This window comes from Juglans regia, chromosome 10 (genome assembly GCF_001411555.2).
Source record: "Juglans regia cultivar Chandler chromosome 10, Walnut 2.0, whole genome shotgun sequence".
NCBI lineage: Eukaryota > Viridiplantae > Streptophyta > Magnoliopsida > Fagales > Juglandaceae > Juglans > Juglans regia.
Window position 1 is genome coordinate 1,856,988 of NC_049910.1, and position 18,224 is coordinate 1,875,211.

General features: G+C 34.4%; 3 protein-coding genes and 1 non-coding gene across 4 annotated transcripts; all 4 read right to left on the minus strand.

The window, feature by feature from the left end:
* Window positions 1-2,662: 2,662 nt before the first annotated feature.
* On the minus strand, window positions 2,663-4,000 carry LOC108997145 (gibberellin-regulated protein 14-like). The gene is made up of 4 exons (XM_018973297.2): window positions 3,888-4,000; window positions 3,731-3,763; window positions 3,130-3,388; window positions 2,663-3,031 (listed from the first exon to the last, which is right to left on the minus strand). The coding sequence occupies exons 1-4, from the start codon at window positions 3,942-3,944 to the stop codon at window positions 2,847-2,849; spliced, it is 534 nt and encodes a 177-aa protein (XP_018828842.1). The 5' UTR covers window positions 3,945-4,000; the 3' UTR covers window positions 2,663-2,846.
* Window positions 4,001-4,847: 847 nt separating this feature from the next.
* Window positions 4,848-4,921, minus strand: TRNAV-AAC. The gene has a single exon. It is a non-coding gene; the product is annotated as a tRNA-Val (tRNA).
* A 1,746-nt stretch (window positions 4,922-6,667) lies between these two features.
* On the minus strand, window positions 6,668-9,676 carry LOC108997144 (xyloglucan glycosyltransferase 4-like). Its single transcript, XM_018973296.2, has 4 exons — window positions 8,479-9,676; window positions 7,997-8,305; window positions 7,512-7,916; window positions 6,668-7,419 (listed from the first exon to the last, which is right to left on the minus strand). The coding sequence occupies exons 1-4, from the start codon at window positions 9,115-9,117 to the stop codon at window positions 6,784-6,786; spliced, it is 1,989 nt and encodes a 662-aa protein (XP_018828841.1). The 5' UTR covers window positions 9,118-9,676; the 3' UTR covers window positions 6,668-6,783.
* Window positions 9,677-15,215: 5,539 nt separating this feature from the next.
* LOC108997154 lies at window positions 15,216-16,643 on the minus strand. Its single transcript, XM_018973311.2, has 2 exons — window positions 16,376-16,643; window positions 15,216-16,069 (listed from the first exon to the last, which is right to left on the minus strand). Exon 2 carries the CDS (start codon window positions 16,065-16,067, stop codon window positions 15,516-15,518), a length of 552 nt encoding a protein of 183 aa, XP_018828856.1. The 5' UTR covers window positions 16,068-16,069; window positions 16,376-16,643; the 3' UTR covers window positions 15,216-15,515.
* Between the last annotated feature and the right edge of the window lie 1,581 nt (window positions 16,644-18,224).

The following is an 18,224-nucleotide window of genomic DNA, read 5'->3' on the forward strand; positions in this document are numbered from 1 at the left end:
TTTTATTTTTTATTTATATATAATGGTGATAAATATTTTTTATTTATATATTATAGTGATTTATTTTTTATTTATATATTATAGTGATTTTATTTGTTATTTATATATTATAGTGATTTTATTTGTTATTTATATATTATAATGATTTTATTTGTTATTTATATATTATAGCGATTTTATTTTTTATTTATATATAATGGTGATAAATATTTTTTATTTATATATTATAGTGATTTATTTTTTATTTATATATTATAGTGATTTTATTTTTTATTTATATATTATAATGATTTTATTTTTATTTATATATTATAGCGATTTTATTTTTTATTTATATATTATAGTGATTTATTTTTTATTTATATATTATAATGATTTTATTTTTTATTTATATATAATAGTGATAAATATTTTTTATTTATATATTATAGTGATTTATTTATTTATATATTATAATGATTTTTTTTATATATTTAATAGTGATAAATATTATAGTGATTTTATTTTTTATTTATATATAATAGTGATAAGTATTATAAAATGTTTGTGAATAGTTATGAGTAGAGATTGAAGTGAGTTTGAGGGTCCCATTGAGAGTATTTTAAGTTGTTTGGTATGTGAAGTATTTTCAAAAGTACGAGAATACTTGGAAAGTGTTGAGGATACTTGGTTACCCAAACACAGCCTTAGATATTGAATTATGCATTTTCTAACTAAAATAATAAAAAATATTATTTTTTATTATTAAATTTTTCCTTCAATTAAATTTTTTTTATTATATATTTTACAATTAAAACTCATTAGAGCACTCTCATTGGAATAACTAAATTAAAGTACATTTTTTATGAATGTAAGATGAATTTAACTTTTAGTTATTCCATTTATATAAATCTCTACATTGGAATAGCCATTTTTTCATTATATGACAATAAAATAATATAAGATGAATTTAATTTTGACTATTCACATCAAATCTCCAAATTGAATTATCTATTTATTCATTATATAGTAATGAGTAATTAATAATTTTGAAAATTTTTTAATTTTTTTAATTATGAATTTATTTTATTTTTTCATATTTTACTATTTATAATATTATATATTAATTTGTAATTGTATTCTAATTATATTTTTTCAATTGTCATTTAAAATGGAGAGAGAAATAATTAATATTAAAAGGAAAGAGAAAGAAATAATATAAAAAGGATTTGATGAATGAATAGTGTCTTCCAAATTTAGAAATTAGTTTGGATATTACTGTAGCTATATTCCAAATATTTGGAATATTTGGAATATAGCTAATTCAATGTGAGCAATTTATCCACCTAATAGCTAAATTCTCATTGGATTTAACTTTTAGCTAATCCAATGAGAATGCTCTTACATAAGATTTACTAATTCTACCGTATTAAAATTGAATATCAACAAATATACACTAATACAGCAAAGAAAATAAAAATAAAAAAGAAAAAGAAAAGTAAGAGGAGAGAGAAGAATGGAGCGTCAGGTGAGAGAGAAAGTTGGAGGAGAGAGAAAAAGTAATAAAATAAAGGAAGCATGGTAAACAAAATCGGTAAATTTGTAGAAATATTATTTATAGGAAGCAAAAAATTTATATATGACTAATCCAATGCAGTAAAAAAAAGTGAAATTGTTAATTAAATATGTGTTTATATTTACCTTTTACTACACCAATGCCGATGCTCTAACGTGTAAGAGACATAAATGGTAATGATGGATAGGAGTGACAAAATGTGACACGATCTATTAATCCAATACGAATACGATACGATAATAGTAAGTTTGAATTTAATCTTAATAGGTTCAGGTCAAAACGGGATGATATGTTAAGACACGATTGTTTAATGGGTTGATAACGTGTTAACCCGTTTTGATCCGTTATAACTCGTTAAGAAAGTTAAAGTTACAATTATACTAAAAGTAAAATTGTTGGGATTTTAATTTTGATAATTTTATTATTTAGATTGTAATTTTAAACTTGTAGTTAGTTATATATATTTTTATAGTTAATTGTGATTTTAATATTTATATAAAATTATGTAAAACTTAATCAGGTGAAACGGATTAATTTCGGGTTTGTTCAATTCATTTACATATGGGTGATACCCGTATGGTGTGGGGGGTTGGGGAAAAACTCCAACCCCCTGCACCCGGTAGGCGGGGAATGGGAGAAAAAATCCCAGCCGTCCCACCCTCCACCTAGGTCAACACATTGTGTTTAAAAAAAAATTGGTTTAAAAATATTTTTTTAGACTCAAATTATAATATAATTTGAATAATAAATTAAAGTTTATAAATATAAAAAAAACTTAAACTCATTAAAATTAGATTTGAATTATCTTGGCTTCTTAGGTTAACTTTTATATAGGAGGTTAATGTAATATAATAGTCATCCTTAAATAATATGAAACTTATTGCATTGACTTCTTATATAAAGGTTGGCCTAAGAGACAAAGACAATCCAATAACTTGAACACAATTTTAAATTTTTAATAGTAGGTTTACTAGTTCTCTACTGCTCAGAAGCCGAAACTCCGTACATATGATTGACGATTGTCGCAACAAAGGTAAGAGATGTATCAATATCAACATGATAACATCGGACATACGGAATGCAGAATTTAGTTGGCATCACTGAGTATCACAGAGTACCAAGTACTTACATTAACACAAATGCCAAATTAATTGCTTCAAAGAAGCAGTAGAAACAAGAAAGGACACTGGAAAACCATTTATTTTCAACCCTTTTCTCACACTTACTAATACCTACTGATCAAGTGAATTAAAATAACCATCAAAAGTAATATACAGCTAGGCCAGCCATTTCAAGGGCACTTGTATCTGTTGCCATGAGTGGTCATATCTGTGTAGCACTTGCCACATTTTTCCCTGTTTCCAAATGTTCCTGGTGGAACACACTTGCAGCGGTCACAGCATGTCATGCATGCTCTCATGCAAATCCTCTTCCTTGAATGTAGTTGGCATCTCTGATCACACAGGGGGATGCAATCTGTTCATGGAGTCGAAAACACCACATTTTTACCACAAAACAAACACGAAATATATATAAATAAGTACAACAACAAAAAGAAGGTAAACGTTTCTTACCCTTTTTAGACCTCACTGCCGGAGGCAGTACTGGAGCAGGAGCAGGTGGCTGAAGTGGGGGCACGGGGGCGGTTGCCTTTGGTGGAGGGGCATAAGTGGGTGCCTTTGCTGGAGGAGCATTAGCCGGTGGCATCACAGGCGGTGCATTAGCCGGTGCCTTTGCTGGGGGCGCATAAGCCGGTGCTTTCACAGGTGGTGCATGATCTGGTGCCTCTGCTGGAGGAGCTTGTGCTGCTACTGGGACTTTTATATCTACAACCTATACCAAATTCCAAAGTCCACCTTTATTCACTTGGTTATGTTTCTCCTTTTCTTTTTGCTCAAAATCGGCAAGTAAATTTAGAACTCCCAGCAAATCATTTTCTTGTGAAAAGCGACATATAAACAAGGTAACAAGAATCAAGCAGGTAAATTTAGTCACCCAAATAAAAGCATATAGAGAACCTGTTAAAGCAAACTTAAAACAAAAAAAAAAAGAAGATTACTAGGGGATAAAAAATGGGAAGTGATTCAGTAGTAAAACTTCCATGAATCTAATTTTTTTCCTTTTTATTCCTGGTAAAAAAGAAAGAGTAGTTGTAAGAGTTGTCTTAGTAAATACCTTTGTCGTGAGTTCCTCATCATTGAATGAAACCTACATCAAACTCTAGAAATTAGACATCCAATAAAGCAAGCAAAGAGATAGAATGGGGCGTGTGTTTGGGGCCGGCGGGGGGGAAGAGAGAGAGAGAGAGAGGAAGCGAGAGAGAGAGCCATACTCCTGTGCTAACTACAAGAAAAGTGGTGAGCAAAAAGAGCATAGCTTTCAAAGCCATCGAACAGGAGGAGAAAGAAGCTAATAGAATTGGAAAGCAAGTCACTCAAATGTGGCTTCAAGGCCGAACCATCTCTGGTATAAATAGAGCTCAAACTGTGTGCCATCTTCACCAGAACACTGAGACACAACTTATGGCTTAATGTCAGAAACTTAATTGGTATTTTTTTCCTTTTCATTTTGGTGGAAATTGCTAGTCCAGAAATCAGACTTAAGTCAAGATTTCCACCCAACCCACGTGCCCCAGGGTCTGTCTGCTAAACTAGTATATCTATTTCTCATCAGAGTGTGTGCGCCAAAACAAGATACAAAATGACGTGTCCCAATCACAACAAAACCTGTCATTCTTCGGACCCCATTATCACTTGGGAACTTAATATTATATCTAAGTTGGTGTAATCAGATTTCATTGCGTGAAACCCTTAAAAGCTTGATGACACTGATAAAACTGGATTGAAGGTATTAAAGTGGCTCCCCTTTTTGCATCACTCTGCTGAGAGAAAAATAATGTCTGAGCAGCCAGCAGGGTATGAGTGATTTCTGGGCTAATCTGGTCCACCTATCAACATACATTGATGAAAAGAAGTAGTACTAACATTATTGTTCATATCCATGGGCCAGGATCTCTGTATGCGTGTCTTGTTTGTATATGTGAATCCAGAGTAAATGTTGTGTGCAAAGATCAGAGATTGCAGAAAAATATTAACCATTGCTTGAACCTTGGCTCCTGTAACCTTCTCAAAGTGGATCAAATACTTTGAAAGGAACCAAATGCTAGGAAAATCCAAATACTTGGGACAAGCTGAAGAAGATCCCTGAATAGAAAGAAAGATGTGATAAGTGCCAGACCTAAAAAAGGGTAAACCACTTCTGGAAAAGGGCTCTGAAAAAAAGGAGAGTAAAATGGCGTCGCCCGGGTTCGAACCGGAGACCTTCAGTGTGTTAGACTGACGTGATAACCAACTACACCACGACACCTCTTTGGTAATAAGCCACTATACTTATTTCAAGTGAATAATTTATCTTAAGGGCAAATGGTTTTTCAGAGCTGAAGTCGGACCCAAAACAATTATCTGCCTTGACTAATTATGGGCCAAACTGAGTACTGCATAATAGTTGCAACTTGCAATATCCTTTTATCTTTGTTATTTTCATATTTAACCACAATTCCAAGAGGATCCCTACCAACCAGAGCTGTAGTTTGCTCAGTCCCATTTGGATTAAGAGATAATTTCAATTCATTTCATCTCATCTCATCTAATCATTATAATTTTTTAAAATTTTTACATAAAATATAATAAATAATTCAACTTTTTCAAATTACAAAATAATAATAATATTAAACAATAATATTATAACACTATTTTATTTAACTTTTAACTTTTATCTCAATTCATCTCATCTCAACTCAGTATTCAAACCTCACCAAAAAGCTACTTATTTATGACGACCTTTCATCTGATTTGCAATCCGCTTTGTAGGCAGAAAATTCATTTGTCCTAAATATTGTTTAAAGAAAAGTCCCTATTTCCACCTATCATGATTTGAAGATCTTTTAGCCTAGTTTGGATGTTGGGCTGAGTTTAAATGTTGAGCTGAGTTGAGTGGAATTTTCTGTGAATAGTAGTGAGTTGAGATGATGAAGTGAATTTTATGAGGTCCACTTAAGATGAATTTAAGATGTGTTTGAATGTTAAGATAAATTTAGATATGTTTGAATATTAAGATGAATTTAGATATATTTATGGATAGTTAAAAAAGTTTATGGGTCCCGCATGTAAAGAGGTGTTGAGTTGAAAAAAATTGTGAGTCCTACGTGTAAAAACGTTTTGAGTTGAGATAAGTTTAATGATTTGAAAATTGAGTGTTTAGATATTAGAAGATGTCTAAATCTGAACCAACTCAAGGAATTTCCAATATATTGCAGTTGGGCATTCATGCCTGTTCAGAAAGCTGTCGGTGCTCAACTAGAAGATCGACCCCAGCCAGTACTACTACGTTAGGCACCATTAATCCAGTTATACAAGGTTTTAGCACCTATAGAAAAGGACATATTTTACTAGTCTCGTATTGTGATACACGATAACGCAATAGATATAAATGAAGAAGACACAATGTCCATTGCAGCAGTATAATTTGTATAAATGAGAAACAGTTTAGTTCCCAAACATATCCTAATTTCTTGTTTGAAAAACAATGGTCCTGAGTTCTCTTATGCAGGAACTAGTCCAAGACTAATCTATGGACAGTTCGAAGCTATCTTCCTCGGATCATCCTTCTACGTCATATACCTTCCCCTTCCTCTTATCATGATCTCTTTCAGACTCTCACCCTCTTTCTAGACCTTCGGTATCTGTCCAATTAACCAACTAGTTTATTGCCTTTCGCATCCTAAAAGCTTTTCTTTATTCAAGAAAGCCAACAAATTTCTTGTGAAGGCCTGAAAAGGAGTCACCACTTTTGTAAAAAAAGTTAACTATATGGGTGGGGATGATGATTAAGCTAGCTTCTGTTAAATGAACCCAATTATGTAATTGATTTATTGACCTTCTTTAATAAACAAAGCCCGTAGATTTCTTGTGGAGACCCAACAAAAAGAGAAATATCTCAGTAGTCCAAAGTCACATGACTTGGGAGTATGCTTTGAACTGCCTACTTCGTATTAGCAAGGTCGTTCTCATTTTTCGAACATCCACAACGTATTAGTTCGTTTTCTACTAATGATCCCAATTGCAGTTGTTAATGTTTCAGAACTGGAAATGCTCGATCAAACAAAATATATGGGAATTTCCATTATTGACTCTTCAATATTATCAGTAATACAACTTGTCTACTCCATTTCAGCTGAGCTGCTCACCAATTAAATCCAAGCCCACGACTAGGAAAGACAACCCTTGGAACAGCAAGAAATAAAAATGAACTCCATGTGCCGATAAGAGGCTTCTGGCTGATGCAGTGAGTAGAAGAAAAGCAAGCGCAAGTTCCTTCCTGAAGAGCTTGTTTCTCTTCTTCACAGCAGGGACTTCCTGCTCCTTAAGTTTACTCAACAGTTCTAAACCAGACTCAGAATGCCTCCTAAGGATCTTCTCTTCACCCAAGGACTTCGATTCCCTCTCGGCAAATGCCAATAAATCTGATTCAGATGATCTACCTGTCTTCTTGGTCACTACCCACTCATATGCGCTTCCCAGCTGAAACAGCCCAGAGATCATGGCATTGAATTTTGTAACAGACATTGTGTTCTCAAACAGTAGGTATGGAACCAAGAAAGGGAAAGATTTGGGTGATGGGAGAATGTTCAAAAGAGACATGAAAATGGGGACATAACAGATAACCCAAATAGGTAGTTCTGTCTCAGGTATGAACATGGTCAATGGAAGTATGATACAGAATAATGTGAATGAGTAGAAGGGAAGAATAAGTTTCCTTAGAAGAAAGAAGAGAAATATCAAGTTGGCTTTCTTCCACATCGATATCTGTACAAAGAGATCCAAAATAAATTAATGTTGTTAACAATCTCTGCTTTAAAAAAAGGAAGTAAACGGACTAAAAGAATCGAGGAAAGAACCTTAGAAGTTAAGATGGCAGGAAGGCACAAGCGGAAGAGCTGCATGGGACCCGAGTGCCAGCGATGCTGCTGCTTCTTATAAGCTTCATAAGACTCCGGCAATTCACAAAGCACTTTGACATCATTAAGGAAGATGAATTTCCATCCATTCAAGTGCGCTCGAACCGCAATGTCCATATCCTCCACTGTGGTTCTCTCCAGCCAACCTCCTGATTCCTCCAAAGCCTTGATTCTCCAAACACCTGCCGTTCCGTTGAATCCAAAGAAATTAAGAAAAACGCCATTCACCTGCTGTTCCACCTCAAAATGGAAGCAGAGGTTCACGTTTTGGAGCCTTGTAAGCAAGTTCTCATCCTTATTCACGAATGACCAGCGAGCCTGGACAAGACCTAGCTCAGGATTTCCCTGTAAAAATCACATCATCCATAGAATGAATTTTCGAACCAAAAGAAAATCTTTTATTTTTCTTATTTGGCTCCTATTACCTTGAAGTGAGGAATTGTCAGTTTAAGGAAATCAGGATTGGGCTGGAAATCTGCATCAAATATTGTAACGAATTCATAATCTTTGACGTAGTCACAGGCCATGGCTGATTTTAGATTGCCGGCTTTGTAGCCTGTTCTGATTAGTCTATGTCTGTAGACTATGTTGATCCCTTTCTCGTGCCAAAAGGAGACTTCATCTTTGATCAGAAGCTGTAGATTTCCATCATCTGAATCGTCTAGGACTTGAATTAAAATTCGGTCCCTTGGCCAATCTAGTTCACAGGCAGCAGCAATTGATTGCGCATACACCTAAATCAAACATCACATTTCAGCACCAGACCAAGAAACAGAGTTCAAGCAAGCAATAAAAATTGACAAAGAATTGATTGGGTCATGAATTTGATTGTAAGATAAATAAACAACAAAATAAAATAAACAAACACAAAGCGGAAAGAGAAAGGAAGTTAGTTCTGTGATGTTACCTCTCTCTCATTGCACATGGGGATCTGAACAAGGACCATTGGGAAACTTGAAGAATCCTCAATGTCATAAATTTCTCCCTCAATCGTGGGTTTCAACTTCTTGTACTTGATCCAGAAACACCCGAGACATAGAACTAGTCGATCGAGAGACTGAATCAAGAATAGAACAACGCAGAATTTAGAAAGGAATATCACAAAGGGAGCAATATAGTTGGTTCTAAAAGACAGCCACGCCATATAGATCGACTGCACAAGACCCTGAACCTCCCGAGACTGTATCATTTGCAAATTCCATTTCTTAAAATGTGCAACGACTTCTAACACCAAAGCTAGAATTGAAATAAGTAGAAAAGCTTTGATAAATCTGTACAATCTTCCCCTGCTTTTGGGTTCTTCCTCACTTAAATCGGACAAGGCAATGCGTTTCTTGACTGAAACAAAGATGGCTCTGGAAGCCATGGCCAGCCATGAAAGACTTGTCAGAACTCTATGAGCTTTGAGAAGAAGAACCCATGTAAATTGTTTGGGACTTACAGCCTTCTCCTTATCCGGAAACAAGGATGAATCCGAATCATTGACCTTCGGTAAAGAGAAGTTGCTTGGCTTCTCAACTGTGACCACAACAGAGTCTGGTACCATTTCTTTTCCACAGAATTCAAGTTCACAAGATAGAAAGTGGAAAAGGATTCGCTTACCAGAGCAAGATTTTGAAAAAGAAAGAGATGTGAATGAACACAGAATTCAGTTATGAGGCGGGCATGAAGTTATAGAAGAGGAAGTAGGTAGGAGAAGAAAACCATGAAAATTGTCAAATTTTATATGATTTATTCCGAAATCTCGATCTTTGAAATCAGAATCGAAAATGAATCCCAGATTTCAGAGGGTGTTGAACATGAAGTTTGACCAATGATTTCTCAGGTCAGAGCATGATGCAATCGAGAGAGAGAGAGAACATGTGCCCAGTCTCCGCTTAGCTTCAGCGAACTCCAAGTAAGGAAGTACAACGCACTACATTTGTTTTATCTGAGACTGAGTGGCAAGAGTCATATAATTCTAAAACTGAAGAACCAGTGAGCAGGTACCATCAAAACCAACCAACTGGCAATGTTACCTGTGCATGATAGGCTGAAAAGACTAGAGGAATAGGGTTCGAGCTCAACCTAAATTTCCAGCTTGGGTTAGTCATCAAATTGGCAGCGACAACTATGTACAGCCAGGCTGCAGATCTACCCTCCCCACATGTATAAAGGTTCTTCCAGTCTGCTGATTTGGACACTTTGAATTACAGCCAAAAAATAATTAGAAAAATTCCTTCTTTATTCACTCCAGCAAAGAAGCTTCTTAATTTCGCTTAGATAATAATGATATTACGTAATCAATAATTATTATGTTAAACAGTGGATTGAGCCAGATCTGCTCCTACGAGGCGATTCTTGGTTTATTTATTGTTATTCGAATAAAGTGATATCTCGTAATGATGATAATTAATATCTAATCCTGGGAAAAGAACTATTCCTTTCGAGATAGAGTTGAAGTTTACAAATCAGGAAATGGTATTTTTTTTTTTGTTAGAATAGCCCATGCATGCAAAACCCGTTGACCATCATTCTCACGTAATCACGTTCGACATGGCAGTTGCTTGCTTCGCGTGAGGATCCATACAAGCCATGGGGCTGAGGCTCTTTCTTCGGCACAAGCTCTCGACTCTTGGACGTTGAGGTCAGTTCAATTCTTTTTGAATAATAGTAAATTTTGTAATAGAAGGCGTTATATAAAATTTATCTAAATTAAATTTAAAATATATTTAGACGTTAAGATGAGTTTAGTATATTTTTATGAAAAATTACAAAAAATTATGGATCCCACGTATAAATATGTGTTAAGTTGAAAAAAGTTGTGGGTCCCACATATAAAGATATGTTAAGTTAAAAAATGTTGTGGGTTCCACGTGTAAGGAAGTTTTGAGTTAAGATAAGTTTAATAATTTAAGAATTAAGTGTTTAGATATTAGACTCAGTTTAAAATTAGACTGAACTCAATTGAGTCTTACAACCAAATGTATCTGCTCTGGAGTTCCACTCTCTTCACATCGAATTTTGATTTTATGTTTTAAGTTAGAATGCATCATGAAGATGACGTCATTTTTTCTTTGGCGATATTATTCGATGGAGCCGCATTTAAATTGAATAAAATTAACAGTAATGTTAAATATAGTACTAAGGTATATAAATTTTGTATACTTCCTTTTTAAAAAAATGTGATCTACTTTTTAAAAAAAATAATTTTGTACGTAGATTTTAGATTTATTCAAAATTTTTAAACAAAATATGCATAACATATTTCTCTAAAAAATTAATTAGAATATTAAAAAGTTCAATAGTAATAATTATATATTTAGTACAAAAGTAATTCTGTATAATCGTGAAGTGCGTAAACGTCACGTAATCATTTTGAAAAATAGTGAAATCCATTATTAAAAAATTAATTTTTATCACGTAAGTCATGTCATGTTTTATTTATTTTTTTCAATTCAAAACGATTAAGCGGCGATTGTACAATTCACAATTACAAATATATTTTCTCTTAAAAAGAACCTTCTAAGTAGCATTGCCACATGCATCCAGTATATAGTACTTGTTATGAGTCTTATTAGGTATAAACAGTTTGGCATACCAAATCACGTACCGACGCTGAAATGTCAATAGAACAACAACATCTCATTCAACCCCCGGAAGCTAAATTTACATCACCAAGAGAGAGAGATATTCATGCCGCTTAAAAAGATAAATTTGTAGATTAATAGCAAAATATTAAAACAACAACATGTCATAGCTGGATCACCGACCAATCTAATTAAAGTATCGTATAATTATAACATGCATCATCTCCTCGCTCTTGTCGATAAGGTCATATGAGAAAGGACGTATTTATTGCCGCTGGTGATCTTCCCGAGTCTGAAGTTGGTGTTTGGACTTTGGACTTAGGGTGAGGCTAATAGGGTCATTAATGGAAGTTCACTCTATTCATGTGGCCCTGCCTGAAGGCTGAAGTTAATTAAAAGAGTCAGTTAATGTAGTTGCTTCATTCACATGAAATCATGTTTCGGAAATATCGCTTCTGTATTTCTAGGAGATTTCCGAGTCAAGTATCCTCCATTTGAATTTGTGATCGATGTCGGTTTTCTGTCTTGACAACGCTGTTAATGTTGGTGGCAAAAAGAAAGAGATTTTTTTTTTTTTGTTTTCGGCTGCAAATTTATTCAGAACCATCGGTGGTTGGAATCTGTTCGGAAGCTACCAAGGAATCCATCAATAATAAACGATATCCTTTTCTCGCATGCCTTCTAGCTAGTGCAGAAATAAACGGAGCTTGTGCTTCTATGCGGTTTAATGTACGTATGGGTATGCATCATCCCAGCAACCACGTACGCAGTGCCGCACAAATCTCATCTATAAAAGCCCCACCACAACATAATATGCAATAAGTAGCAAATCAAATGGGTTTCTGTCTTGGTTTGTTTGCCACAGTCGCATGTGAGGAGCACTTTCCTAGCTATAGCTCGTGCATGTGCTTAGCTACCCTGGCCATGGCTGTTCACATCAATCAAATTATCTCGTATATATTTGAGTAATATTATGTATAATCGTAAAATACGTATGTATTGTGTAATCATTTTGAAAAAGAATAAAATTTATTATTAAAAAAATTAATTTCTTTTCATATAAATATCGTATTTATTCACTTTTTTCAAAATGATTCTACGGTATTTGCACACTCACGATTACAACTACCATTTATCTATATATTTTGTGATTTCTCTTTACTATATCATAATGACTCCGGGGGGATAGGGCAAAGAATTTGCTATCTTAGAAGCCATTCGAATAAAAAATATATTTCATCTCATCTTATCAATTTTTTTAAATTCTCACATCAAATATAATGAATAATTCAACTTTTCAAATCTTAAAATAATAATAATATTAAAAAATAATGTTCTAATAATATTTTATTTAACAATTATTTCATCTTAACTCATTATCCAAGCGGCACCTTAATCTATATAATATTATATACTTTGTTCATGAATTAATATTCTCTCTCTCGTGCCAATATGGTTAATCTATTTGCTGAAGTACTAAATCATCCCCAGATACAAAATGTCGAGTTCTATAAAATAAAGTTATTTGTAAATAATAATGAAGTAATTCGAGATTAATTCACTTACCAAAAACAGCCTCAATCGACAACAGCCTCAATCAACAAGTCTATACTGTGAGATCATGAAGAAGAAGAACGTGGACAGGTGATCCAAAAATGAAACCCAATCACATCAATGTGAAAGCTGCTACAGAAGTTTGGAAAGATGAACCGCTAGATTGACAATCCTCATTGACATATAGTCTGGGCAACATATAGTGCCCGGCTGGACGCATACGCTGATCATGTTCTATCATTATATGAAAGTGTCTGGCACTGCCGACACAAAGCAACCATGCTAGCTAGCTGCATGTACGTTGTTTGTCATAACTGCAAAGCTAGCGAACAATTTTAGTATTAGTAATTTAGTAGTAAATAACCACGAGAGTCACAAAAGAGTTGCAGTTGGCAGGCATACATTGGGGCTAATAAACTATTGTATGAGAGGTTGACATGGGAGTCTATATAGCTCGTCTGTTTGGTCATTATCTCAACATCAAGATTGGACGGTACTCGTATGTATATGGACCAGAACAAAACCTCAGCTGCCTAGTTCACTCCAGGTGTCAGCGGGGCCAACATGCAGCAATGAACACAACAGACATGAAAACAGAAGTGTCTTTGCGTATTTTGTGAGATTCAGGTATCAATCCTACAAAAATTAAAACTCAGAAATCTCGAATTGTTAAAATGTGAAAACTCCAGTACTGATTTTGTATGTACCCATTCAACTCCCTTGAAAGTTCCTGAGTTTGCTTCTCTATATACATCTCAAGTAAAGCTTGGAGGTTGAGTTCTTGATTAATCTAAGGGTTGGAGCTAAGCTAACTAGTTAGAGCACTATAGCACACATTTTTTGTTTGTTTATACGGGCCTCATGAATCTAGAGTTAACCACAGAGGAAATTATGTACTTGCTGGTGGAAGAATAGAAAATGAGATTATTCATATTGCATGTGATCAGAACCATAATTAGCAACAAGACGAACATACGACCATTTCCATGATGACAACAATTACCAATTGTCACGGCTGTTTGTGAGAGAAATTTACATCTTGAAGATCCCAAAGAGTAGCAAATGGCATCTAGTATTTCCATTAACATTTTCTCTCGCGCTGATGGACGAATCTTCCATTATTTCTGTTCACTCGCAGCTCTAACATATCTACTTTGCCTCAAACCAAACAGAGTAACAAGCCAATTGGATATAAAACCGCCTTTTGAAAGGGGGCATTGGAAAATATGTCTGAAACTTAATGCAGCACTACTAGATAAGGACCGTGTCTCCTAAAGAATGCATGCTGTCTGTCTCCTAAAGAATAAAAGAAGCTTAATGGTTACGTAGCGGATGAAAAACAGGATTGACGAGGGACCGACGGCAACAAAAGGTACACGGGAGTCCGGTGCAATAAAAAAGGCATAAAAAATCTGCAGTGATGCAACCAATTCATGTCAGGACAGGGGCTCACTTCTTTTACAGCACACTTCCCTAGTCAGCACATTATGGATATGACGGACGATGGATAAACTACAGTAAAACTGAACCATGACATGCTAAATTCAAGAACAGCAGCAGAAGATCCTTCTAGTAGTACATCGAGAAGATGACCCTGGAGCACCAGGGTTTCTGTTCCTGAAGGGTTCAGTCATCTTCTACATATGGACGCAAAAGAAGACAATTCCTCTTCTTTATCTCCGAAAGATATGCACGTGGCCTAAAACGCCATTTGTTATGCATGTATATCAGAAATCAAGATTGAAAGAATTTGCATCGTTCTGACATCCCAACTAGATACCATTATTTGACGAACAAGAAACATTCTCAAATGATAATTTTCTCTAATGTCTATAGATGACAACAATAATACAAAAAAATAAAAAAAGAAGCTAACAAAAATACAAGAGGACATCACTCGTCATAGCAAACATATGCATACAGATCCTTTTTGGTTTGTCTAGTCATGCAGAATAATGTTTTATTCAAACCATGCAATGCAGCATGCACATATATTTGCTACTTGTTAACGGGAAAAAATGTTACTTACAAAATCAAGAGCCCTGAGAATCGTACCCTAAAGCGCAAAATGCCACTGTCCTCAGAGAATAACACAAGAATAAAATTACGTGATTGTAATTATGTTGATTTTCACAGCATCTCTTGTATTCTCTGTGTACATGGACTATATGTGATTAATAAAATTTCTTACTTATAAAAAAAAATAACAAAAGAAGTTTAAATGCCTAATTCGCATTATATCAAAAGACAACAAATCTAAGCAGGAAATTCCCCAAAAATGAGAGTGTGGTTATCTAGTGGAAATAAACATTAAAGTACTGCAACACGGGGGGCTGTACGATTAAAATTCAGAAGGCACAGCTGAATTAATCCTGATTCACAAAGATGAAAATAAGTTCAGTATTGCAAAGTAGTTGGGCAGAAAGACACTACGGATGCGGATCCACAAAGCTACCCAAATGGGTATAATGGTTACAGAGCGTACCCTGATGCAGCAAAATGACCAATTAACAAGAGAAAAAAAAACTCAAGATTCTTGTATGATAAGTGATAAAATCAGGCTACGTTCTTATCACCATCTGCAATATACACTGAGCATCAAAATCAACAAGAAGAAATGCTTACGTGTGTTTGAGCAGAATATACTGTCGATCTACAATAAGATGAAAAAGTCTTCAAGAACATAAACTGCAAATTTTGTAACTACGCTCTGAATAGCAACAATTTTATCCATTTACATTAACACCAAAGGCACCACATTCATGAGGGGAAAAAGCATAATTTGAGATTGACACATAAGAAATTAGAATGCTCTGGAACCTCATGCTTCTACGGAATTGCCAAGCACAAAGGAGAACAGTTCGCGAACAGGCGAAAACTCCACCAACCCGATATCCATGGCATACCCAGAAACCGGCAACTTCAAGTCCCGCAAGACGCAAAATGCTTCGGCCATCCGAGTCCTCGGGACTTCCTGAGCAACCGCGCAATAAGGAATCCACGAGTCTTGGCGATACTCATCCGGAATTTCTATCCCTTCCTTCTTCATTGCATCGCATAACTGCGTCTGGAACTGAAGAAGCGACAACGAAGGTGTCGGCGAAAGAAAAAGTACGTTGTTTTCACTGGAAAGGCTCCCAATTGAAGAGAAAGATAGAGGCAAAGGTTCCTGCTTCCAAACAAAGCTCTTAACAACGTTTTCGAGCCTCGCGGGGTCGACAAAGGGGCTGGAGAAGAGGGTGATGTGTGGGCGGGATTCGATTTCGATGAGCTGGGTGCTAATTTGGCGGCGAGCGAGCACGTTCCAGGCCTTCAAGACCTGGTTTTCGAGGGCGGGATCGAAGTAAAGCTCTATAGCATAACCTTGTGACATTGCTTTTGAAATTAAAAACCAGAAAGGAAAAGAGTGAATCAAAGATAAAGAAGCAACACCCAAGAACCAAAATTGAGATCTCAGGTAATACAACAAAGAAAATTGAACTACAAGTGAAAACTAAAGCATGCTAGCAGCACAAAAAGTTAAAATCGAAACCCTATAGATTTAGTACAAGAACAGAGGGAATAAGAAATACCCAAATGAGGCTAGGAAGCGATAAAAATTTTAAGAATCAAAGCAGCAAACAAAGGTTAAAAATAAAAACCCTAGGGGTTTAGAGCAAAAATATAAGGAATAAGAAATACCCGGATGAAATTGAAGGTAAAAGAAGGCAAGGGAGTAAGAAACATGAGGGAGAAAATGGAAGAGAAATAAGAAATGGGCAATTGATGGACGAGAGGGAGAGTTTTTCAGAGGGGTATTGGTATGGGAATGGGAAGTTGAAGAAACAATTACATCTGAAACTGTGGGAGTAATGTTTCAATCAGAAAGAGACGGGGGGAATAAAGGGAAGCAATCAAGAGGCTTTTGAGGAGAAACAATAAACGCAGTACCCAGAGAGAGAGAGAGAGCTCAGTACGTTAAATACTTCTGAAGCCTTCGTTGTGCGGCAAAGAGAGCAGACATTTGGACCTCGTTTCGACGGTGAGATTAGATGAAATTATAGCCGCGTCTGGTTAGCCAATACAGATGAAATTTTCATCTCATCCGTACTGTACAGTAATTTTCCTTATACGAATACACTATACTTCAATTTTAAATTTTAAAAATATACACTTAAATCAACAGTAAATACTAACTGTAAACAGTTTAGGAACATTGTAATATAAACAGTACATAAACAGTGTGTAAACAACGTGTAAACAGTACATAATTTAACTTTCTAATCAATAGTGAACCCACACTTTTTTCAACGCATAAAATTAACAACTATCTCATTTCATTTAATATCTAAATAAATATTTTTATAAATTATTTCATCTCATTTTAATTCAAAAATTTCATTACAATTCAAAATATCTCATTTCATCTGAATTGAATAATCAAACGGGACGTAATAAAATAGTTTTTGAATAGTAGTTAGATGAAAGAAAAAAATATTATAAAATTAAAATATTTTTTTATTTTATTTTTATTTTGAAATTTGAAAAAATTAATTATTTTTTTTTAAGTTTAGAAAAAATATAATGATTAGATAAAAAAATTAAAATTTATATTTGTAATGTTTAGATATTGAGATGAGATTGAATAAAATGAGATGAGATGAGAGGATCCTGTAAACCAAATGGAGCCTAGTATGTTTGGATCTCAAACTCATCTCAACTCATCTTATCTAATTATTACAATTTTTATAAATTTCAATACAAAATATAATAAACAATTCAATTTTTTTAAATCTCAAAATAATAATAATATTAAAAAATAATATTCTAACAAGATTTTATTCAATTTTCAACTTTTAACTCAAATCAACTCAACTCAATTCAATATCCAAACGTAGCTTTCACTCGTCTAGATACGTTGTTTCTATATGTGTGTCTTAATGTAGGTTTAAGAGGAGATGTAGTAAACGTGCAATAGAAAATAGCAGTTCTAGGAAGGGCTAGCTAATGGGTAACGGGCCCGCATGCATTTCTGCCGATCTTGCGGGGCAATAGGTAGGGGTGATAAATGGTCCGGTCAGACTGACCAGACCGATCGTTTCGGTCCAGACCGGACCGGGACTGAGACCGATCAGTCTCAATCCAAGTTTTAGAGGACCGAAAGGTTTCGGTCCAGTCCACGGTCTAGGGTTTTTTCAGACCGAATAAAAAATAAAAATAAAAAATATTTTTTATATAATAATTATACAATTAATAATATAAAATTTTAAATATGTTATTAACACTTGTTAATATTCTATGAATTAACTAAAATATAATATCAATTAGTTAATTATATAGTAAATATATAAATTAATAATATAATTTTTTTTCTAATTTATTATAATTGACTATATAAAATATTTCTTTAATGAGTTTGTTATATAATTCACATTAATAAGTCGATTAATTTAATTTAATATTTTAAATAATTTTTTTTATTAATTATTTAAAAAAAAAAAGTCAAGCCGCACATATAGCTATCGGTCCGGTCCGGTCCGGTCTCTTTAAG